Here is a 25,334-nt window from a genome sequence, read left to right on the forward strand (position 1 = left end):
AAGTTGTAAAATGTCTAACTAGTAATTTAACTAGCTAGCAAGAGGTTGCATAACAACAGCATCAACTTCCAGTAGACTGGCAGAGGTAGTACGCTCAACTGAAAGGATACTGTTCCATTTGCAGTATACTAAAATGAACTAATAGTATATAGTATGTAGTATACAGTATGTCAGTATGGCTTTTCAAACACAGCTATCGCCTACACCATCACAATAAATCCAGGATTTATTTTAGACAGGTCTAAAGAAACATGAACTTGAGAAAATGTAGCCTATTTCAGAAGAACAGAATTGCATACTTCAAATAAAATTGTATTTGTCACATACACATGGTTAGCAGTTGTTAATGTGAGTGTAGCGAAATGCTTGTGCTTCTAATTCCAACCATGCAGTAATATCTAACAAGTAATCTAACAATTTCACAACAACTACCTTATACACACAAGTGTAAAGGAATGAATAAGAATATGTACCAAAAAATGGCCGAGCGGCATAGGCAAGATGCAGTAGATGGTATAGAGTACAGTATATACATATGAGATGAGTAATGTAGGGTATGTAAACATTATATAAAGTGGCATTGTTTGAAGTGGCTAGTGATACATTTATTACATCAATTTTTCATTATTAAAGTGGCTAGAGATGAGTCAGTATGTTGGCAGCAGCCACTCAATGTTAGTGATGGCTGTTTAACAGTCTGATGGCCTTGAGATAGAAGCTGTTTTTCAGTCTCTCGGTCCCTGCTTTGATGCACCTGCACTGACCTCGCCTTCTGGATGATAGCGGGGTGAACAGACAGTGACTTGGGTGGTTGTTGTCCTAGATGATCTTGTTGGCCTTCCTGTGACATCGGGTGGTGTAGGTGTCCTGGAGGGTAGGTAGTTTGCCCCCGGTGATGCGTTGTGCAGACCTCACTACTCTCTGGAGAGCCTTACGGTTGTGGGTGGAGCAGTTGCCGTACCAGGTGGTGATACAGCCTGACAGTATGCTCTCAATTGTGCATCTGTAAAAGTTTGTGAGAGTTTTAGGTGACAAGCCAAATTTCTTCAGCCCCCAAAGGACATCCAGCCAACTTGACACCAGAGTATGTGAGTGGAGCGTAGTAAGCGCGTAGCAGAGCGTGCCTAATTTTACTAGAGAGCGGAGCAAGTTTCCAAACGTGTCAGCCTTCTCGCCTGTTCCAATTTTGCTAACTAGCATTGAATCTGGCCCAATATGCCTGAAGGAACATTCTATTTCGATAGGATTATTTTGCATAAAAATAATACTCCTACCTAAAGAAAAAGAAAAACTCCATATCCCTGCCCCACCTTGCAAGAGTGGCTCTAAGGGTGTTTAGCTTCCCCAATGGCACTGCAAGCATGGAGAGGGTATTCTCGACTGCTGGACTGCTCTCCAGGCATCATCGCATGAGCCTGAATCAAATTAAATCAAATCAAAGTTTATTTGTCACGTGCTCTGAATACAACAGGTGTAGTAGACCTTACAGTGAAATGGTTACTTACAAGCCTTACTTACTTACAAGCACTAACCAACAGTGCAATTTTTAAGGAAAACATAGGTATTAGGTAAACAATTGATAAGTAAAGAAAAAAAAAGAAAGGTTAAATTACTGTGAAAATAACAGTAGCGAGGCTATGTACAGGTGGTACCTGTACAGAGTCAATGTGCGGGGGCAATTGAGGTAATATGTACATGTAGGTCTAGTTAAAGTGACTATGCATAGATGATAAACAGAGAGTAGCAGTAGTGTAAAAAAGGGGGTTGGGGGGTGGCGGGACACAATGCAAATAGTCCAGGTAGCCATTTGATTGCCTGTTCAGGAGTCTCATGCCTTGGGGGTAAAAGCTGCTGAGAAACCACAGACTTTGGCCAAACTCGTGTTACTAAAAGTTAATTCAAAGGCACTGTAGACAGATGCTAATAATGATCCTGCCAGCCTAGTGTTTTGCACTCACATATTTTGCCAGGTAAATTGCCTGAGAACATGTTCTCATTTACAGCAATGACCTAAGGGAATAGTTACAGGGGAGAGGAATGAGCAAATTGGGGATGATTAGGTGGCCATGATGGTGTGAAGGCCAGATTGGGAATTTAGCCAGGACACCGGGGTTAGCACCCCTACAATAAGTGCCATGGGAGCTTTAGTGACCACAGAGAGTCAGGACACCTGTTTAAACATCCCATCCGAAAAACAGAACCCTACACAGGGCAATGTCCCCAAACACTGGAATATTTTTTTAGACCGGGGGAAAGGGTGCCTCCTACTGGCCCCCCAACACCACTTTCAGCAACATCTGGTCTCCCATCCAGGGACTGACCAGACTAACCCTACTTAGCTTCAGAAGCAAGCCAGGAGTGGAATGCAGGGTGGTATGCTGCTGGTCCCATGCTTCACAATAATATTTAGTTGTAGACTATAGAAATTAAATAATAGGCTCCTTCTTAGGCTACCTGTCTAGCTCCTGACCTATTTAGTGTTCATGTGCTGTTTAACACATGTAGCCTATTTGAAATGATGAGTGCTTTTTTACAGTCACCTTTTCATGTTTATTCAAATACTTTGTATTCCAATCATATGGTTTGTTTTCAATACTTCAAAACCAAATGGTTTGTCCAGGTAGTCACAAAAATAGGTGGGTGTTAAATGGTGATTTTAATGAATTGAGCACATTTTGAGTGGCAGTTTTATTTCCTGTGAGCGAGGAGGGGTTTTTAGCGGCGCAGTTGGAAAGGATGTGGAGTGAGGAGCGAAATTTCCAACAGCTCAACTCTGCTCAGATATACTCTGCTTGACAGAACTGTGGGAAGCAGTGGAGTCAACATGGGCCAGCATCCCTGTTGAATGCTTTTGAGAGTCCATGCCCTGGCGAATTGAGGCTGTTCTGAGGGGAAAAACGGGTGGGATACTCAATATTAGGAAGGTGTTCCTAATGTTTCGTATACTTGTGTATACTTTTAAAGTTTGCACTTGTAATAAAAAAGCTGAAATCCTTTTTTTATTCACTTGGCTTAAACACAATGCAGCCTATTTTTCATTCTTTCATTCTGTGACATTCAAAGTCAGGGTTGCTAAAATTATAATATATATATTTTTTTTAAACCAAAAATTAAGAATCCAGATTATTGACAATATAAACAATATAAAAACGTTTTTGAGAAAGATATTTTGAAAAATGAGATTCCTTAATCCCAGAAAATGTCATTTTGATAATTATTTTCAATTGTGGTTATTTGTTGAAAATATAAGGTTGTGTCCAGGGGCGAAAATCTGATATCAACTTTGGAGGGGACAATTACATGAAATTTTCTCAAGAGCAATTCCTGTGGGAGACACCAAAAGTAGTGCTGTAACACATAGCCTATGTTGTAATATGTTAAATGTATATTGAGGAACCATAATTACTACTACTGGATAATTGATAGGTACAGTAGTTAAATGAAGTGTTGTCCCAACTTGTTAAAATGTTTAAATCATTATAATACTACTACTAATAATAGTTATAGCAGTGTTTCATAACAGTCCAGTATGTATGCAGGTATTTGTATTTACAACCAGCAATACCAAGCAAGGTCTGTAGGTGGTAATGGTACTGTACACTGTATGGGTTGCAGGTTTCATAAATACAATGAACATGGTGCGATCTCATCTCAAAGAATCTCCATTGAGAACCATCACAAAGTTGGTCCACGCACTGAACTGACCTTTTTATTTAACTTTTTCTGATTAATTTATATAGTCATTAAATATGTGCCACTGAGTCTATTACAACATCTTTACAAGAACAAAACGCTCAGAATAAGTACAGTTGTAAAAGCAAGATAACTACTTAAATGAAAAACCCAAACAAATCAACCAAAATATCCTTCAGAAATACTTAGTTATTGTTCAGTAAGTGTCTCAACTCTTCAAACAACAGCTATTTATTATTATTATTATTATTTTTTACCAGGCAAGTCAGTTAAGAACAAATTCTTATTTTCAATGACGGCCTAGGAACAGTGGGTTAACTGCCTGTTCAGGGGCAGAACAACAGATTTGTACCTTGTCAGCTCAGGGATGCGAACTTGCAACCTTTCGGTTACTTGTCCAACGCTCTAACCACTAGGCTACCCTGGCAAAGTATGCAATTTTAAATAAAATAAATAATTAGTCAGTGTACTGTCATGTACTAAAAACTACTAAACAAAATAACAAATATCATACTATACACCCCTAGGGGTCCCTGGTGTAATGGCAAGGGGTCCATGAAATAAAAAAAGTGTAATGAATGTATTCAGCAGCACAAGGATTCCACTAACTTTACATATAATATAGAGGGGGTGTAGGTCCCTGAGGACCACTCAAAACCTTGCCTGCCTTTCCTCAAAATATGCAGGGGTTCCAGTACTCAAAAAAGGTTGAGAACCACTGCTATACACACTATACACACTACTGAACAAAATGTTTGAGGGTTTCAATGGATCCAACAAATTGCTGGCAGATATTTTCCCTCAAGACCGTCCAGCCTGTCTTTCTGTACATTACAGACAAAATTCTGATCAGCACCTCAACTTGGTCAACCAACCCCCGCACCTCCACTGGAAGCCTCCTGAGGACCTCTGCTGCCTCTCAACTGCTGCTACAGGGGTATTTGTTGCGAAAGAGAGGCAACTGCACTGAAAGAGAATCTATTTTCAGCTCAGGGTACTGATCTAGAGACTCATCCAACTCCCCCATGAGAAGCACTCTTTCCAACTTTTACAGAATGTTTAGACTGTCCTGGTCAAAACGGTCGCCAAACTGAACCTCCACACCATCCAACACTTTAAAAAAGTTCTGCCCTATAGTGATCCACTGCTTTGCCAGTAAATCGTCTTGAGTGTGTCTCAATGGATTCAATCAATGTTGTTGCTTTCTCATACAGTGCAAGGTAGCTTTCGTCATTTCTGCTGTTTACCCCACGCGCTGGATAACTGGACACGGATTGGATTCAGCTGATGTGCTGTTACAGTTACACAGTGGCGGTGAGTTTGGCAGTTTTGATGTGCTGTTACAGTTACACAGTGGCGGTGTTTGGCAGTTTTGATGTGCTGTTACAGTTACACAGTGGCAGTGTTTGGCAGTTTTGATGTGCTGTTACAGTTACACAGTGGCGGTGTTTGGCAGTTTTGATGTGCTGTTACAGTTACACAGTGGCGGTGAGTTTGGCAGTTTTGATGTGCTGTTACAGTTACACAGTGGCGGTGTTTGGCAGTTTTGATGTGCTGTTACAGTTACACAGTGGCGGTGTTTGGCAGTTTTGATGTGCTGTTACAGTTACACAGTGGCGGTGTTTGGCAGTTTTGATGTGCTGTTACAGTTACACAGTGGCGGTGTTTGGCAGTTTTGATGTGCTGTTACAGTTACACAGTGGCGGTGAGTTTGGCAGTTTTGATGTGCTGTTACAGTTACACAGTGGCGATGAGTTTGGCAGTTTTGATGTGCTGTTACAGTTACACAGTGGCGGTGTTTGGCAGTTTTGATGTGCTGTTACAGTTACACAGTGGCGGTGAGTTTGGCAGTTTTGATGTGCTGTTACAGTTACACAGTGGCGGTGTTTGGCAGTTTTGATGTGCTGTTACAGTTACACAGTGGCGGTGTTTGGCAGTTTTGATGTGCTGTTACAGTTACACAGTGGCGGTGAGTTTGGCAGTTTTGATGTGCTGTTACAGTTACACAGTGGCGGTGTTTGGCAGTTTTGATGTGCTGTTATAGTTACACAGTGGCGGTGAGTTTGGCAGTTTTGATGTGCTAAATCCTGCACTAATGAAGGCAGCATCTGCTCTTTGGCCAATAGATGGCTGGCTTGAAAACCCTTGACTACAGTGAAAACAACACTCCTTTTATTGATGGATTATAATGTAGCCAGGGGATATCGCAAAACCATCTCTCTTGAAAAGTCAACATTCTGTTGGCAAGAGTTTGCGGTTCTAAAAATTGTGGGTGTGGCTGATATGGTTTTGTGCCATCACTGAGGTAACTGGACAATGATGTGCCACTGTCCCCTATACTGGTGCTGCTGGCAACAAGGTTGACACCTGGTCCTGCTGTGGCTGTGCCACTGTCCCCTATACTGGTGCAGCTGGCAACAAGGTTGACACCTGGTCCTGCCGTGGCTGTGACACTGTCCTCTGAAGTCTCTCTCCTTGGCTCTTTCCCTTTCACCACCCTCACTGACTCACAGTCTGTCTCCTAGAAAAGAAATAAGGTGTTTACCGTACTCCTAACTACCAGTACCCAAAACGACACAATTAATCACAACAGCAATACCATTGTCTTAAACAAATCTTAGCTTAGTTCAGTCACCAGTTTAAGTTGAGAGTGGGGGTATCCATGGCATTTTCCAATTATGTCCCTATTTTACAAGTCACATTTTTTAGAACCTTTCATAATGTTGCCAAACAAAGACTCAACAAACTTACCTGAGACTCCCTGCCCATCTGTCCCCAGCTCTGCTGTCTGTGTGCCCTCTGTTGCCTGATCTGCCTAATGACATCATTGTGAAACGTTTCCATTAGCATTTCACTTCTTTCTAATGAACATTTTATCAACTAGTGTTAGGCTACTAGGGTTCTTGCTTTGCGTTTTGGTGTACTGAAAAATACTGTGATGTCTGTCTTTTTACTTTTTTCTGACATTTTTGTACCTGGCAGGCTGGCTAGCTGCACACACACACATCTTATTTTCTATAATTCTATATGGGCTTCGATCTAAAAGGTAGCTAGCAAATGTGAAACGGATTGCAGTGACATGAGTTGACAGCTGTATGAGTTCACCATTTACACAACATATGCTGCAACCTTTTGTAATTTTAATATAGTTTGTTTCATATTGGCTGGCTTCCAACAATAGCTGAATTTGCAAAGCTAGCGAGCACCAATTCCGTTTCTGTGGTGTTTGCTATAATCTTTGCTATTGTCAGTTTACTCCAAGATCAGCACACGTGCTTCAAATTCCCATAGCGACAATTTAGTTTTTGCAACGAGACCATTAAAGATATTTAAGACAATGGTAGAAGAGAGTGTAGTTCTGTTCAGTTGGGAGTTCAATTTATCGCTAACCTTATCACAGGGACTTTGAAGCACTACAGCTGCATGCTGATCTTGGAATAAACTGACGATAGCAAAGATTCCATCTTTGACGACGCCACATAAATGGAATAGGTGCTAGCTTAATAGTTCATGTTTACCCGCTAGCTCTGCAAATTCAGCTAGTGTGTGTGTAAACCCTGCCAACATAAAAAAAAAAAATAACATTGCAATGGCGCGATTGACTGGATTAACCTCACGTCAGTTACGTGCATTGAGTGCCTTTCAGAAAGTAGATACGAACCCTCTGTTACCTGCCAGATAAGGAACTGGCAGTGGATCAAACCATTGTGAGGCAATCTTTTGAAACTTAAAAACGCTCTATTAAGTGTCTATAATCAGCTCAAGTGCTTTCATTGCGTATTATTAATATTATTGAAATTACATAGTTATGTTTACAGTGATATATCGGGGGGGACAAATCATACTTTTCCCAGGATGGAGGGGTCGTGTCCCCCCCGTCCCCCCCTGGGATTTCTGCCTATGGTTGTGTCATTAGATTTGGAGTGTTGTCACAAGATAAAAAATGTGAATACCACTGCACTAACTTAAATCTTTGTTTACTTTGAGTTGACCATATTTACTCTGCTTACCTAATTATGTCTGTGTAGTGGCAGTGTTCTATTGTTTTCGTGGCATATTGTCTTTACAATAGCATTGGGTTGACTTTGTTCTGTATGTGTTTGCAGGTACAGAGCCCCAGCTCTATGATGTGCACTTCAGCCCAGGGGACAGAGCAGTGGGCTGCCCAGAGGAGTACGATGAGGTAGGTGATGTCATTGGATATCATCACAGTTATTGGTTACATTACAGTTACTGCTGGAAATATGACCACTCAACACATACATTATAATAGCAGTGTGACTGCACAGAATATCAATGAACCCCTCTACATAAAGCCGCATGATATGGGCCAGGGTGGTCTAATGTGAATGAGCAGTCCTGTATAGTGGTATAGCATGGCATACCACTGTGACTGCCCATTTGTAATATATTATGACCTTGTGTGGTCCAGTTGTGCTGTTACCATTGTCCCTTTGCATACAGAGTTCCCTGGCTGAACTCTCTGCGCCCTCACTCATTCCACAGTAATCAGCAAGTGGCCAGCAAAGCTATCCTTACCACTCTGAGAATATTCTGCATGCTGAACACTACGGTTTGGCACAGGGTCCAATGACATCTGGCAGAAATTTCACATCGTATTTTTCTTTCGACCAAATATTGAATGGTTAGAGTCTCTGGTCATATGTATAACAGGTACATAAGTATCTATATCCACAGTAAAACGAGTCCTATATCGACATAACCTGAAATGCCGCTCAGCAAGGAAGAATCCACTGCTCCAAAGCCGCCATATAAAAGCCAGACTACAGTTTGCAACTGCACATGGGGGCAAAGATTGTACTTTTTGGAGAAATGTCTGTTCAGCCATAATGACCATCGTTATGTTTGGAGGAAAAGGGAGGCTTGGAAGCCGATGAACACCATCCCAACCGTGAAGCACGGGGTGGCAGCATCATGTTGTGGGGGTGCTTTGCTGCAGGAGGGACTGGTGCACTTCACAAAATAGATGGCATCATGAGAGGGAACATTATGTGGATATATTGAAGCCACATCTCAAGACATTCAGGAAGTTAGAGCTTGGTCGCAAATGGGTCTTCCAAATGGACAACGACCCCAAGCGTACTTCCAAAGTTGTGGAAAAATGGCTTAAGGACAACAAAGTCAAGGTATTGGAGTTGCCTTCACAAAGCCCTGACCTCAATCCTAGAGAACACTTGTAGGCAGAACTGAAAAAGCGTGTGCGAGCGAGGAAGCCTGCAAACCTGATTCAGTTACACCAGCTCTGTCAGGAGGAATTAGCCAAAATTCACCCAACTTGTTGTTGTGGAAACTTGTGGAAGGCTTCCCGAAACATTTGACCCAAGTAAACCATTTAAATGCAATGCTACCAAATACTAATTGAGTGTATGTAAACTTCTGACCCACTGGGAATGTGATGAAGGAAATAAAAGCTGAAATAAATCATTCTCTCTACTATTATTCTGACATTTCACATTCTTAAAATTAAGTGGTGATCATAAGGTAATTTTTACTAGGATTAAATGCCAGGAATTGTGAAAAACTGAGGTTTAATGTATTTGGCTAAGGTGTATGTAAACTTCCGACTCCAACTGTATATGTTTTGACCATGACAGTTTACAATCTAAGGTAACGCCAAGTAATTTAGTCTTCTCAACTTGTTCAACAGCCGCCATACCGTTCATTTCCAGATTCAGCTGAGGTCTAAATCTTAAGGAATGATTTGTACCAAAGACAATGCCCTTAGTTTTAGAGATGTTCAGGATCAGTTTATTGCTGGCCACCCATTACAAAACAGACTTTAACTCTTCATTAATGGTTTCAGTTACTTCATTAGGTGTGGTTGCTGATGCTTATATGGTTGAATCAGCATTATACATGGACACATATGCTGTGTTTAATGCCAATGGCAGTTCATTTGTAAATATAGAAAAGAGTAGAGGGCCTAGAGAGCTGCCCTGTGGTACACCACACTTTACATGTTTGACATTTGAGAAGCTTCCATTAAAGAAAATCCTTTGAGTTCTTTTAAATTGATAGCTCTGAACCCACGATATGGCAGAGGTTGAAAAGCCATAACATATATGTTTTTTCAACAACAGGTTATGGTCAATAATATCGAAGGCTTCACTGAAATCTAACACTACAGCTCCCACAATCTTCTTCTTTTTAATTGATTTCAACCAATCATCAGTCATTTGTTAATTTGTTTACAGAGAAATAACATTGTATTCGGTCAAACACCATTTTTTGCAAAGAGCTGGTGGCAAGCTTCTTGGTCTGCTGTTAGAATCATTTAAAGGCCACTTTACCACTCTTGGGTAGCGGAATTACTTAATGCTTTTCTTTCATGATTTGTTTTTTATGCATTAATACTTTTTTTACAGTTTCTTCTTTTGGGGGGGGGGGGGGGGGGGGGGTTAGTCACATCATTTCTCAATTTGCAGTAAGTAAGCCAGTCAGACTTTTTAGCCACTCCTTTTGCCCCATCTCTTTCAACCATACAGTTTTTCAATTCCTCATTAATCCATGGAGCCTTAACAGTTCTAACAGTCTGTTTCTTACAGGTGCATGTTTATCAATAATTGGAAAAAGCTATTTCATAAATTCATCAAGTGCAGCATCTGGATGCTCCTCATTAATCACATCAGACCACCAAATATTTGTAACATCATCTACATAAGAGTCAGAGAAAAATATTTTGTATGATCTCTTATACACTATTTTAGGCCCAGCTGTTGGAACTTTGGCTTTCCTGGATATAGTCACTGTATTGGGATCACTGCATCCAATGGGCATGGATGCAGCTTTAGAACTAAGTTCTACCAGTATTAGTAAAAATGTGATCAATACATGTGGATGATCTTGTTCCTGTAGTGTTTGTAAACACCCTGGTAGGTTAATTAATAACCTGAACCAGATTACAAGCATTGGTTACAGTAAGAAGCTTCCTCTTGAGCGGACAGCTTGATGAAAACCAGTCAATATTCAGATCCCCAAGAAAGTAAACCTCTCTGTTTACATCACATACACTATCAAGCATTTCACACATATTATTTAGATACTGACTGTTTGCACCTGGTGGCCTATAGCAACAACCCAAAAGAAAAGGCTTTAGATGTGCCAAGTGAACCTGCAACCACAACACTTTAATAACCCTTGACACAAGATCTTCTCTAAGCATGACAGGGATATGGCTCGGAATATATACAGCAACACCTCCCCCATAAGCATTTCTGTCTTTTCTATAGATGTTATATCCTTGTATTGCTACTGCTGTATCATCAAATGAATTATCTAAGTGAGTCTCAGAAATGGCTAAAATATGAATGTTATCTGATGTTAGCAAGTTATTGATTTCCTTAACCTTATTTCTAAGGCTACATATATGGGCTATTTTCAACCCTTCACTGGGTAGGTTATCAGAGAAAGACATACTGTAATACTGAAAAGAGCAAACAAAGCAAGAGAAAAAAAAATACATTCAGCAGTCCATTAATCAATTGGTGTGTGTGTGCTACGGGGTTGAAGCTACGAACCCATAGGCTTGGCTCTCTCATCATGTTCCAAACATATTGCTCACCATATGTCTGCTGCAAAGGGACAAAAGTGAGCCATTAGAAAACTAGTTTTGATCAGTTATGGAAATAAAAGTGTGGAAAACAAATAGGCTCCCTGTTTAAATAGAAGATGGAGAAAAAGCTATGAAGGAGGTTTTAGTGCAGGTACAGCCAACTAGCACAAAAATAATATTGTCAAACATATCGTCAAACATACAGTAATATCTCGATATGTAACTATCACCCCCCCCCCCATCACTATTAACTTGTTGACATGTTGAATCAAGTCCAACGCCTTTTTTAAATGGACTTTGATTATTATTAAACCAATAATCCCTACATGATGAGGAGAATATGGACAGAATTATGAAATCCTGACATTAAAACGGAATTCAACAATATATAAACATTTGTTGAACCTAGGAGATTGACTAAATGTATTGAACTTATTGGAAAATGTATGACTTTGACCAATATTATCGTAAGACAAAATGTATCAGTGATTCATATTTTCCTTAAATTTTCTGAAGAGGCAACACAGGAATGCCTGTCTGTGTGTGCTGTTTGACTACCACTTTGTGTAGCTATTAGCGATGATGCTAATAATGACAACTGGTTTCTTGTGGATGGAATGGCTTTCCCAAAAACCTCAATAAAATATCTACAAAGTATACCGACCTGGTATCATGATTATTTGTGTTACTCCAGTGGCAATTTGTTTAGCAAACTCAGTTACACGTGTGCTACAGAAACACAGCTAACCAATCAAGTCTCTCTGATGTTGCAATTGAATTAAAGGGTATCTACACCCAAAAATACAAATGTATAAAAATATATATATTTTTCACCAAAAGTGGTCTCCTGATGTGGTTAGTCTCCTGATGTGGTTAGTCTCCTGATGTGGTTAAAGTATTGTTGTGGACATTCAATTTTGAAGTTTTTCCTGTTAAATATGTGTGATTTTTGAGAGTGAAAACCCCAAAAATAATAATAATAATAATAAAAAATAAAACCGGGAGAAAATAAAATGGAGAAAACATAATTTAGGAAAACAATCTAACAGATTTTATAGGTCCTTACTTAGAAAGTCCAAATAACACCTGTTTTGACCAATGGGTAAAGTAATACGTTAATTGTGTACATAATCCTCTAACAAACCTCATGTCTCTATCATAATCTGTTCAAAAGTTATTGCTGTTTTTACCCTTGTAGGATGGCCAAAATTACGGTGTCTAAATCAGTTTATGACAGAAAAAGTGGTCAGAAATAAGAAGAATTGCACAGCATCACGTCAGCTAGGCTGGATGCTGTGCGAGAATGAAGGCTACCTGACAGGCTCACTTTCCCGTTGAACTCATCATCTTTATTCTACAATCCGCAGGGCATATACAAATATAGAGGTAAAATAGATATTGATTTTGAGACATGCATGTAGTATTTTCATAGTTTTATTTAATCTTCATATTAATGCGAAATTCCTGTTCTTTTTTTGAAGATTTCTCACAAAACAAGCGTATCTCTGTGAAATGTCAACGGAGCACTGATCAGCTTTTTATTTTCAAAGGCTTTTACATTTAATTCAGCTCCTTTCATGGTAATTAAGCTTTTTGCAACCCGGAAAAACAACTTTGAAAACGACCACCACAACATGTAAAGTCCTCAAAAGTTGCTGCAAGAAAGCTCCACCCTCTGTCAACGGCGCTCTGTGCTCATTATAGAATGTATTGTGTTACGAAATCCGACATATAATGTTAATTAAATGTTAGAGAAACGATGGAACGATTCAGAACATGAATAATTTTCTTTGTAAAATGTATTCACCAAGTGAAATGTCATCACCAAAGCTTGTTTTCACCCACTCTGGGTAGAGTATGGACACCCTACCCTACCTATAGTTATTGCACACACCTCCACAAAAACACAGTGAAGGGAGTTACAGAAACGGATCTGTCCTCTCCATAACATTGAACTAATCATGAACTGCTGTATCTCTATAGTATACATTTAAAAAAACAAATTCTGCCCTAGGAAATAGCAGTAGCTGAATTGGATAGTTGGTGGTTGGTGCTAGTGAAGTCGACGCCACACCTGTGTCCCTTAACTCGTTTTTCCCCCTGGGGTCCGAGCATTGAAGGTTCCTCTCTCAATAGCCACGCTGTTCTTGGCTCTCAAAACAGGAGAAGTGAGGTAGCTGGGCGGAGGGCCTGCTTGCCTTGAGAAACCAAAGACCCCACCTACTTTTCCTCTTCCTTTGCCTTCCCGCTCTCAAACAAACACCCAGCCAGTGTGTGGTTTCCACCTGTCATTGTGAGAGAATATCTCTCTGTCAGTACATAGTCATTGTGGCCTAACCTCTTCTTGTGGCCTTTTCTCTAAGCTTAGAGGTGCTTAGACATCCAATCCAGCCAATCCAGCCCCCTCTCCTCAGCCTCCTCCCCAGGCAAAGGGTTCAATCTCTAGGCTTACGTCATGCTGGTTTTGTCTCCTTAAGGTAAACGGTGAGTAAAATAAATAAGTAAACAGCGAGTCAGTTTATGGCTATGCACATACAGTATATGGCAGTCTTCGTCAAATTCGACCAGGAACTAGAGTCATTGAAACTGAAAAATTTAAAGGGGACATTGCTCCCTCTATTTCATGTGATATTTTGACCATCAAATTCAGTGAGAGGAGTAGATTGGCTGGTAGTTGAGGTACCGTATGCTATACCGCTTCCTTCCCCTGCCCTTCGGACTCTTTTCAGTCTACAGAGTCCACCCCTTTTGAGAAGGTCTCATGACAGGCCAGTCTTCCTACATGTGAGCCCCAGGCAGACATAATGGTTTTGGGAATGGTGGACAGCCCTCTGGGCCCGGTTCCTCCTGGAGCTCCACACAGACCGGTAGGGGAGGCTCTTTGACTATTGTCCTTATGTCCTCAGTCACCTAAGCTTAAGTTAAGCCTAATTTTATAAGTAACCAGACAATGTTTATTGATTATAATGTGGGTTTAGCAATCTATTGATTGTTGATGAAATGCAAATGAGAGGAGACGTATGTGAGTTTGCGGTCGCACGCCGCCAATTGGTTTGTGCGTGCTAAACCTATTGTTATGTGTTGCCCAGTATATAACTTTATTAATGTATTTATGATCAGGAAGTACAAATGTGATGTAATGTTTTGACGATTAAATCGTGAGGGTTAAAGCTTCAATGTAGATGCTTACCTTGTTATCCTTGTTTATTGAAAAGAGTTTTGTTCATTTCCTGGTCTGAGAATTGATGGGGAAATGGGGTGCATTGAGAGCATACTTGATGAATGGTAATGCGGTAGCTTATCCCGTGGGACGTACATGTTTATATCCCAGGTTGTATTTATGCTTAAAAGCATGTGTGGCACCTTTATTGTTAGTAATTAATGTGATATAGTTTTTTCAATTGCTCCCACAGTTGATTTCTTCAAACCAAGCTGCTTACCTATTGCAGATTCAGTCTTCCCAGCCTGGTGCAGGTCTACAATTTTGTTTCTGGTGTCCTTTGACAGCTCTTTGGTCTTGGCCATAGTGGAGTTTGGAGTGTGGCTGTTTGAGGTTGTGGACAAGTGTCTTTTATACTGATAACAAGTTCAAACAGGTGCCATTAATACAGGTAACGAGTGGAGGACAGAGGAGCCTCTTAAAGAAGAAGTTACAGGTCTGTGAGAGCCAGAAATCTTGCTTGTGTCACGCCTTGGTCTTAGTGTTTTGTGTTTTCGTTATATATTTGGTCAGGCCAGGGTGTGACATGGGTTTACGTGTTGTATTTCGTATTGGGGTTTGTTGTATTTGGGATCGCGGCTGATTAGGGGTGTGTCTAGTTAGGTTTGGGCTGCCTGAGGCGGTTCTCGATCAGTCAGGTGTTTCTTGTTGTCTCTGATTGGGAACCGTATTTAGGTAGCCTGAGTTTCACTTTGTATTTCGTGGGTGATTGTTCCTGTCTCTGTGTAGTGTTCACCAGATAGGCTGTAATAAGTTTCACGTTCCGTTTGTTGTTTTTGTATTAATTCGTTATTTCATGTACCGTCACTTTTTCATTAAAAACATGAGTAACCACCACGCTGCATTTCGGTCCGACTCTCTTTCTACAAACGAAGAACGCCGTTACAGCTTGTTTGTAGGTGACCAAATACTTATTTTCCACTATAATTTGCTAATAAATTCATAAAAAATCCTACAATGTGATTTTCTGCATTTTTCCCCTCATTTTTTCCGTCATAGTTGAAGTGTACCTATGATGAAAATGACAGGCCTCTCTCATCTTTTTAAGTGGGAGAACTTGCACAATTGGTGGCTGACTAAATACTTTTTTGCCCCACTGTATATACTGTATTTTATACTATTTATTGCATCTTGCCTATGCCGCTCTGTTCATCCATATATTTACAGCCTTGCAAAAGTATTCGGCACCCTTGAACTTTGCAACCTTTTGCCACATTTCAGGCTTCAAACATAAAGATATAAAACTGTATTTTTTTGTGAAGAATCAACAACAAGTGGGACACAATCATGAAGTGGAACGACATTTATTGGATATTTCAAACTTTTTTAACAAATCAAAAACTGAAAAATTGGGCGTGCAAAATTATTCAGCCCCTTTACTTTCAGTGCAGCAAACTCTCCAGAAGTTCAGTGAGGATCTCTGAATGATCCAATGTTGACCTAAATGACTAATGATGATAAATACAATCCACCTGTGTGTAATCAAGTCTCCGTATAAATGCACCTGCACTGTGATAGTCTCAGAAGTTTGTGGGGGTTTTAGGTTCCAAGCCAAATTTCTTCAGCCTCCCAAGGTTGAAGAGGTGCTGTTGTGCCTTCTTCACCACACTGTCTGTGTGGACCATTTCAGTTAGTCAGGGATGTGTACACCAAGGAACTTGAAGCTTTCCACCTTCTCCACTGCAGTCCCATCAATGTGGATAGGGGCTTGCTCCCTCTGCTGTTTCCTGATGTCCACGATCAGCTCCTTTGTTTTGTTGACGTGGGGTGAGAGGTTGTTTCCCTGGCACCACACTCCCAAGGCCCTCACCTCCTCTGCGGCCTGAGGTCCTTAAGGACATTCAGAGACTTGTCCCGAAGCCACTCCTGTGTTGACTTGGCTGTGTGCTTAGGGTTGTTGTTCTGTTATAATGCGAACCTTCACCCCAGTCTGAGGTCCTGAGCGCTCTGGACCAAATCAAATCAAATCAAATCAAATCAAATTTATTTGTCACGTACACATGGTTAGCAGATGTTAATGCGAGTGTAGCGAAATGCTTGTGCTTCTAGTTCCAACAATGCAGTAATAACGAACAAGTAATCTAACTAACAATTCCAAAAAAACCTACTGTCTTATACACAGTGTAAGGGGATAAAGAATATGTACATAAGGATATATGAATGAGTGATGGTACAGAGCAGCATAGGCAAGATACAGTAGATGATATCGAGTACAGTATATACATATGAGATGAGTATGTAAACCAAGTGGCATAGTTAAAGTGGCTAGTGATACATGTATTACATAAGGATGCAGTCGATGATATAGAGTACAGTATCTACGTATGCATATGAGATGAATAATGTAGGGTAAGTAACATTATATAAGGTAGCATTGTTTAAAGTGGCTAGTGATATATTTACATCATTTCCCATCAATTCCCATGATTAAAGTGGCTGGAGTAGAGTCAGTGGCATTGACAGTGTGTTGGCAGTAGCCACTCAATGTTAGTGGTGGCTGTTTAACAGTCTGATGGCCTTGAGATAGAAGCTGTTTTTCAGTCTCTCGGTCCCAGCTTTGATGCACCTGTACTGACCTCGCCTTCTGGATGACAGCGGGGTGAACAGGCAGTGGCTCGGGTGGTTGATGTCCTTGATGATCTTTATGGCCTTCCTGTAGCATCGGGTGGTGTAGGTGTCCTGGAGGGCAGGTAGTTTGCCCCCGGTGATGCGTTGTGCAGACCTCACTACCCTCTGGAGAGCCTTACGGTTGAGGGCGGTGCAGTTGCCATACCAGGCGGTGATACAGCCCGCCAGGATGCTCTCGATTGTGCATCTGTAGAAGTTTGTGAGTGCTTTTGGTGACAAGCCGAATTTCTTCAGCCTCCTGAGGTTGAAGAGGCGCTGCTGCGCCTTCTTCACGATGCTGTCTGTGTGAGTGGACCAATTCAGTTTGTCTGTGATGTGTATGCCGAGGAACTTAAAACTTGCTACCCTCTCCACTACTGTTCCATCGATGTGGATGGGGGGGTGTTCCCTCTGCTGTTTCCTGAAGTCCACAATCATCTCCTTAGTTTTGTTGACGTTGAGTGTGAGGTTATTTTCCTGACACCACACTCCGAGGGCCCTCACCTCCTCCCTGTAGGCCGTCTCGTCGTTGTTGGTAATCAAGCCTACCACTGTTGTGTCGTCCGCAAACTTGATGATTGAGTTGGAGGCGTGCGTGGCCACGCAGTCGTGGGTGAACAGGGAGTACAGGAGAGGGCTCAGAACGCACCCTTGTGGGGCCCCAGTGTTGAGGATCAGCGGGGAGGAGATGTTGTTGCCTACCCTCACCACCTGGGGGCGGCCCGTCAGGAAGTCCAGTACCCAGTTGCACAGGGCGGCGTCGAGACCCAGGGTCTCGAGCTTGATGACGAGCTTGGAGGGTACTATGGTGTTGAATGCCGAGCTGTAGTCGATGAACAGCATTCTCACATAGGTATTCCTCTTGTCCAGATGGGTTAGGGCAGTGTGCAGTGTGGTTGAGATTGCATCGTCTGTGGACCTATTTGGGCGGTAAGCAAATTGGAGTGGGTCAAGGGTGTCAGGTAGGGTGGAGGTGATATGGTCCTTGACTAGTCTCTCAAAGCACTTCATGATGACGGATGTGAGTGCTACGGGGCGGTAGTCGTTTAGCTCAGTTACCTCAGCTTTCTTGGGAACAGGAACAATGGTGGCCCTCTTGAAGCATGTGGGAACAGCAGACTGGTATAGGGATTGGTTGAATATGTCCGTAAACACACCGGCCAGCTGGTCTGCGCATGCTCTGAGGGCGCGGCTGGGGATGCCGTCTGGGCCTGCAGCCTTGCGAGGGTTAACACGTTTAAATGTCTTACTCACTTCGGCTGCAGTGAAGGAGAGACCGCATGTTTTCGTTGCAGGCCGTGTCAGTGGCACTGTATTGTCCTCAAAGCGGGCAAAAAAGTTGTTTAGTCTGCCTGGGAGCAAGACATCCTGGTCCGTGACTGGGCTGGGTTTCTTCCTGTAGTCCGTGATTGACTGTAGACCCTGCCACATGCCTCTTGTGTCTGAGCCGTTGAATTGAGATTCTACTTTGTCTCTGTACTGGCGCTTAGCTTGTTTGATAGCCTTGCGGAGGGAATAGCTGCGCTGTTTGTATTCAGTCATGTTACCAGACACCTTGCCCTGATTAAAAGCAGTGGTTCGCGCCTTCAGTTCCACACGAATGCTGCCATCAATCCACGGTTTCTGGTTGGGGAATGTTTTAATCGTTGCTATGGGAACGACATCTTCAACGCACGTTCTAATGAACTCGCACACCGAATCAGCGTATTCGTCAATGTTGTTGGCTGACGCAATACGAAACATCTCCCAGTCCACGTGATGGAAGCAGTCTTGGAGTGTGGAGTCAGCTTGGTCGGACCAGCGTTGGACAGACCTCAGCGTGGGAGCTTCTTGTTTTAGTTTCTGTCTGTAGGCAGGGATCAACAAAATGGAGTCGTGGTCAGCTTTTCCGAAAGGGGGGCGGGGCAGGGCCTTATATGCGTCGCGGAAGTTAGAGTAACAATGATCCAGGGTCTTTCCACCCCTGGTTGCGCAATCGATATGCTGATAAAATTTAGGGAGTCTTGTTCTCAGATTAGCCTTGTTAAAATCCCCAGCTACAATGAATGCAGCCTCCGGATAAATCGTTTCCAGTTTGCAGAGAGTTAAATAAAGTTCGTTCAGAGCCATCGATGCAGGTTCTCATCAAGTATCTCTTTGTACTTTGCTCTGTTCATCTTTCCCTTGATCCTGACTAGTCTCCCAGTCCATGCCGCTGAAAAACATTCTTGCAGCATGATGCTGCCACCACCGTGCTTCACCGTAGGGATGGTGCCAGGTTTCCTCCCGACGTGACACTTGGCATTCAGGGGAAAGAGTTCAATCTTGGTTTCATCAGACCAAAGAATCTTGTTTCTCATGGCCTGGGAGTCCTTTAAGTGGCTTTTGGCAAACTCCAAGTGTGCTGTCATGTGCCTTTTACTGAGGAGTGGCTTCTGTCTGGCCACGCTACCATAAAGACCTGATTGGTGGAGTGCTGTAGTTGTCCTTCTGAAAGGTTCTCCCATCTCCACAGAGGAACTCTGGAGCTCTGTCAGAGTGACCATCAGCTTCTTGGGCACCTCTCATATCAGGATTCACCTGAGCTCAATTTCGAGTCTCATAGCAAAGGGTCTGAATACTTATGTAAATAAGGTATTTATTTGTATTTGGAGAAAAAAATTGCTAACATTTCTAAGAACCTCTTTTCTCTTTGTCATTATGGGGTATTGTGTGTATATAGAGGCATTTTGAAAATATTTTTAATCCATTTTAGAATAAGGCTCTAACATAACAAAATGTGGAAAAGGGAAGTGGTCTGAATTCCTTATGAATGCATTATATGTAATTCAAATACTGACCTACATTGTATGTTTGTGACGATTCAAATGTTTAAGATATGGCTGCATCGTTCTGCAGACCCAAAACCGATCCAAATGTATCATGCATTGGTCAGCAAATGTACTCAAACGTTACGAATCACAGATTCACAAATAGTTTTTGCTCAAATGACTTTCTTCCTTCTGAAAATACCTCATCTTTTGTGACAACTGATCAATCAATCAAATGTATTTATAAAACCCGTTTTTACATCAGCCGATGTCACAAAGTGCTATACAGAAACCCAGCTTAAAATCTGCAAGCCATGCAGATGTAGAACTGATGCTTTCTCTCCTTCAGTGTTGAACTAAGCATGTAATTGTGTTGACAGTCAATGACCTGCACGTTATTTTTCATTTTGACCAACCCCAGGGAATATAAGTAGCCTTGTCAAACTGCTCACTGTGCCCAGCTTCACACGTTGACCAACGCAAGGTATGAGGCCTGTTCCTGATCTTGCACATCTGCGTGGCACCTTAAGCATTGAAATGCTAAAATGGCTTGCGCGATGTTCACATATTTTTGGTCATGTAGTGTATGTCACAACAGGTAAAAATGTGTCAAGACTGTGTAATGACAAAAGTTGTGTAAGCTGTTATGACATATTATGACATGGTTATGACCGTGTTATAATGCTGGGTGTCAAGTAAGGTTTTTTACCTGTTTGTCAGCAAGTCTGTCAGCAAAGTTACAGCTAGGAGAAAAGTAGGGCGTAACAATCAAACTAGTATACCATACAGCCTACAGTATGTAGTCATCACCTCTTAACTGGGTGTGTTTACTCTTTGTTAGCTAATACATAGAGTCCATCCACATATCAGCTACTGTACCAGCCCTCATACTGCTATTTTTAGTCACCTGTTAATGATTTCTCAATTTAAACGATGTCCACTTAACTCTCTCTGTCCCAGATACATTGGACCACTATTGTGGAGGATTCCCAACTTGATCTAATAAGATTACTAAAATTGTCCTATTTCCCTCCTGTAGCAGAACGAGGTGACGGATAGTGCCTACCTGGGCTCGGAGAGCACCTACAGCGAGTGTGAGATGTTCACCGACGAAGATTCGGGAGCCCTAGTCCAGCCAGAGATGCACGAGGATGTGGAGACGGACAGTGGCATCGACGCAACGCTGCACGACCCCGAGGACAGCCACAACAGGTCAGTTCTGACTTACTTAAGCCTCTTTACTCCATGTGGAGCATAGGGCTGCATGTCCTTTGCATTTTTTTCTGCTTCTCCTCAGGACAGGCCCATGGTCCAATAGTCAGTCCTGACCGTGACCGTGACCTCTAACCTTAACCCGATCCACATACCGTTGGCCAAAGTCAAACCCTAACCCCATACACCTTCCCCTCCTACTTAGAACTACCATAAACATTAACCTTGAGGTAATGTTTTAATGACATCTGTAGCTAAGTCAAGGTGAAACAGTTGAGGCAGAAGTGGGTCAAAACTGTTAGTGATGCGCGGGTTGACTCATGTCCCCTGGTTATATCCACGGGGAGGGCAGGTTTAGGATCATAAAATATTGTGTGGATGAAGGGTGGGTGTGTGGCGGGCAGCTTGAAGAGAGAAAACAATATATTAAAAATACAAATGTAAAATTCTATTTTATCTATAGTCTACATTGACATTCATCTTTAATTGTTTTCAGGCTATCTGGCATTAGTGCATAAGAGTATAAGCTTCAGTGCTTTTGGGAAAGGGCAGAAAAAGTCAATGTTGATCCACTGAGGCAAATGGGACAATGTCAGAGTTTAATTCAGTAAGAGAAAAGCTACGAAATGGAGAGTTGAAAATAATGAGAAGGTAGGGCCGTGAAAGTAATGTTTGCAAAAGATTTGGTGAAGTGGTAAAATAGTATGATAGCAGTGCTGGCTATGTTGTTTGTGTGTGATTATTGTGAGGTGCTATACAGATTCGACAGTCACAAGACAGGGCCTTCAAATAGGCCTATGGCACATCAAGGGAACTGTTGCTTACTGTTCAGATGGGAAACTGAAATCTAGACACTGACTTTAGGGCTGTAACCTTTCACATAGCCTGCAGAATTAAGCATTTCTTGCATTAACATTATATACCAAATGTGACCAGTTTCAAGAAGCTAGGCGTATGTTGCACATCACTACTTCACAGGAGAGGCATTTGAACGTCTTTTAATGATTTTTTTACCAAAATGCGTTTTTTTGGCAGAAATACCTTCTAGAACTTGTGAACTTTCATGTCCTTTAATAACAAACTTGTATTCCCTCTGTAAATACGAATACAATTGTTAAATTACGAGCCGAGTTGGTTTAGCCACTGAAAAAGACAGGAATCTTCCCGCTCGCCATGATTGGCTGCTCTAATGGATGGGCTGGACATGCCGGGAGATGAGTTTGGATTGGTCTGTCATGTAGCATGCTTCTGTCTAACGTGAACTGCTCAGTATGTGTTGATAATCCTTTCTACCACAGATTACGGGCATCTATTGTATTTCATGAACATGTGTACATGTCTAGACAATATTGACCCATCCACTTAGCTAGATGTGGCTGGGGGGTGGTTACAGCATTTCTTTCACATGATCCACCAATTTAGACAAGTGTGTCTGGGTAAACGTCAGCTAATAATTATCTGGACACTTTTTGTTTTTGATATTGCTCCTATGTAAATATGCAAGTAACCATTTCACTGTACCGTTTACACCTTCTGTATCTTGCGTATGTGACAAATAAACGTTGATTTAATTTAATTTAGTCTGTGTTTACCAGAGACAGTAATGTGAAGAACAACATGACCTGCACCAAAGTCAGGTTAGGATATAGGCCAAAAGTGTATTTTTACCTGGAGCTTTTCCTTCCTGTAGGCTACTACTTTTAGTCATTAAATATTTGGTTGTTAACTACATTACCCACTCTGTTTAACACATGGATTCACACAATCCTTAAAGAGATGGGGTGGCGCTAAAGCTTAAGAGGGTGTGAACGATGCTGAATGAGTGTAGACAAAGAAGGGCTCTCCAGTAGGTGTACCAAAGTATTCAAAGGCCATTTTCTCAAAAGTGGGGTAATAAGTTGATCAACTTTCGAAGCAGAATTACTTTCCCGTTGTTCCTCAACTGCAGTGAACAATATACAATTTTCTAGCTCTGAGTCTCTACTTTTATCCAATGTAAAACACCCCATTTAAAATGTTGCTACATAGGACCGAATCCAGGTTGTGGGTCACAAGTGTATATTTTGACTCAGGAACAGGAGTGGAGAAATATGATTTCTTTCTTTCAGCATTTGAGAGAATGTTAGGGACGTCTGTAGACGTGCTATCTCTATCAGCACCATAAAAAGTGGTATTTCAACCACGTAAAATATGCATCCAACCCGAACTGAAATCTTATCAGAAACATGTTGGGTAATTTTCACAGCTTTCTATTTCCTCTCAACTGGTCAAACTGATGACATTTTGCACAGAAAACCTTTTCCGTTCTTTTGGACGGTTATTGTATTTTCTCCTCTGTGCCTAAACGTCTTTGCTCCTCGAAAGAAGCAGAGATGAGAGAGAACTTACCGATGTCACCTAGATTGAAGCATTCATTCTATCGATTTATGACATTCTGGTGAGCAAGGGTTTATTTAGTCTTCTAGGGCAACATAGAGTGCCTTCAGAAAGTATTCAGGCCCCTTGACTTTTTTCACATGTTACGTTACAGCCTTATTCTAAAATGGATAAAAAAAATTTAAACACATTTGTTAAGTGCCACCCCTGAAGGAGGGAGGTGCAGGAATCAGGAGCAGGAGATCAAGGAAGTCCCAGTGGCACAATAGTTTATTCCCGAAAGTCCCAACTCAACAACAACATGGGGGGGAATATGCCCAAACAAGGTCGCCACACACAGGGAAAATAAGCGATACACACGGGGGAGAAACTCTACTCCTACACACAACCAAACCGGTACAACTGCCGTGTGAAATAAAAGAAAACATGGTGCAGACACGCACCCCTAACCACAGTAAAACAATCCTGCACAAAGACTAACAGGCAGTGGAGGTAAATAAACCCACTGAAATGAACTAATGGGTCACAGGTGCACACAATACAGACAGACACAAACGAAAAGGAAAAATGGATCGGTAGCAGCTATTAGGCCGGCGACGACGACCGCTGAGCACCGCCCGAACAGGGAGAGGAGCCACCTTCGGTGGAAGTCGTGAAAACAATACCCCATAAAGCGAAAACAGTTTAAATGTTTAATTTTGCACATTTACATAAGTATTCAGACCCTTTGCTATGAGACATGAAATTGAGCTCAGGTACATCCTGTTTCCATTATCCTTGAGATGTGTCTACAACTTGATTGGAGTCCAGCTGTGAGTAATTCAATTGATTGGACACGATTTGGTAGGAAATAGACCTGTCTATATACGTCCCACGTTTAACAGTGCATGTCAGAGAAAAAAACAAGCAATGAGGTTGAAGACAATACCCATATAGAGCTCCCGAGACAAGATTGTGTCGAGGCACAGATCTGGGGAAGGGTACCAAAAAATGTCTGCAGCATTTGAAGGTCCCCAAGTACACAGTCTTCAAGTACATCATTCTTAAATGGTAGTTTGGCCCACCCGGCCAAACTGAGCATACTTATGTAAATGTAATATTTTTTATACATTTGCAAACGTTTCTAAACAAAAAAGAAGAAGAAAGAAACAGTTTCTGCCCGTGTCATTATGGGGTATTGTGGGTAGATTGATGAGGAAAAAAAAAAAAATATCAATAAAAAATAAAAAAGCTGTAACCTAACAAAATGTGAAAAAAGTCAAGGAGTCTGAATTCTGAAGGCACTGTATAATGACAGAAGAGATGCTGCTTGTATCTAATTATAGACAGTTGACTAACAAATTGAGAATTGAGGTTTATCTGCAAAGAGATGATTCTGATATAATTGGCTTTAAAGTTACAAACCCTCATTGGTTTGAATTGTGTCAGCAACGTATATCTTTTGTTTTCTTTTAAACGTATTAACATGGATTGAGGTATTTAGTGTACTATGCAGTGCCTTAGACCACTGCGCCACTCGAGAGGCCTAATATATATTTTTTTTTTAAAAATGCAGATAGAACCGTATAGTCCCAAGCTCTCGAAATAGCCTACAAAAAAATCAGAAATTATAAACAGAAACATATCTAAGTTACGCAAACATAATACTGCACCACCTGTAAAAAAATTGTTCTGCTGTCTCCCACTGTAGGCTACAGTGCATTTTCTATATTAGCGGGTTAGGGTTGTTTGCCAGCCTCAGATTTTCACGTTATCACATATAGTTGGCAGTTGTGGATGGGCTATTAGCAATTGCGGGACGGTGCAGTTGAACAAACAGCTTTACCCACGCACCACTAAAAGCTGTCCTGAAACCACGATATCA

At 41.5% G+C, this 25,334-nt stretch overlaps 1 protein-coding gene across 2 annotated transcripts in view; it reads left to right on the top strand.

Annotated features, from left to right (window-relative positions):
* The window catches only part of LOC109870593 (rab11 family-interacting protein 3-like), a 98,237-nt gene that overhangs the window by 23,267 nt on the left and 49,636 nt on the right, over positions 1-25,334 (top strand). For both annotated transcript variants that reach the window (XM_031804968.1, XM_020461167.2), the window contains exons 3-4: positions 7,800-7,876; positions 20,922-21,094. In XM_031804968.1, coding sequence (XP_031660828.1) covers positions 7,800-7,876; positions 20,922-21,094 — 250 coding nt within the window. The remainder of the gene's footprint in view (positions 1-7,799; positions 7,877-20,921; positions 21,095-25,334) is intronic.

Source organism: Oncorhynchus kisutch, linkage group LG25 (assembly GCF_002021735.2).
Source record: "Oncorhynchus kisutch isolate 150728-3 linkage group LG25, Okis_V2, whole genome shotgun sequence".
Lineage (NCBI taxonomy): Eukaryota > Metazoa > Chordata > Actinopteri > Salmoniformes > Salmonidae > Oncorhynchus > Oncorhynchus kisutch.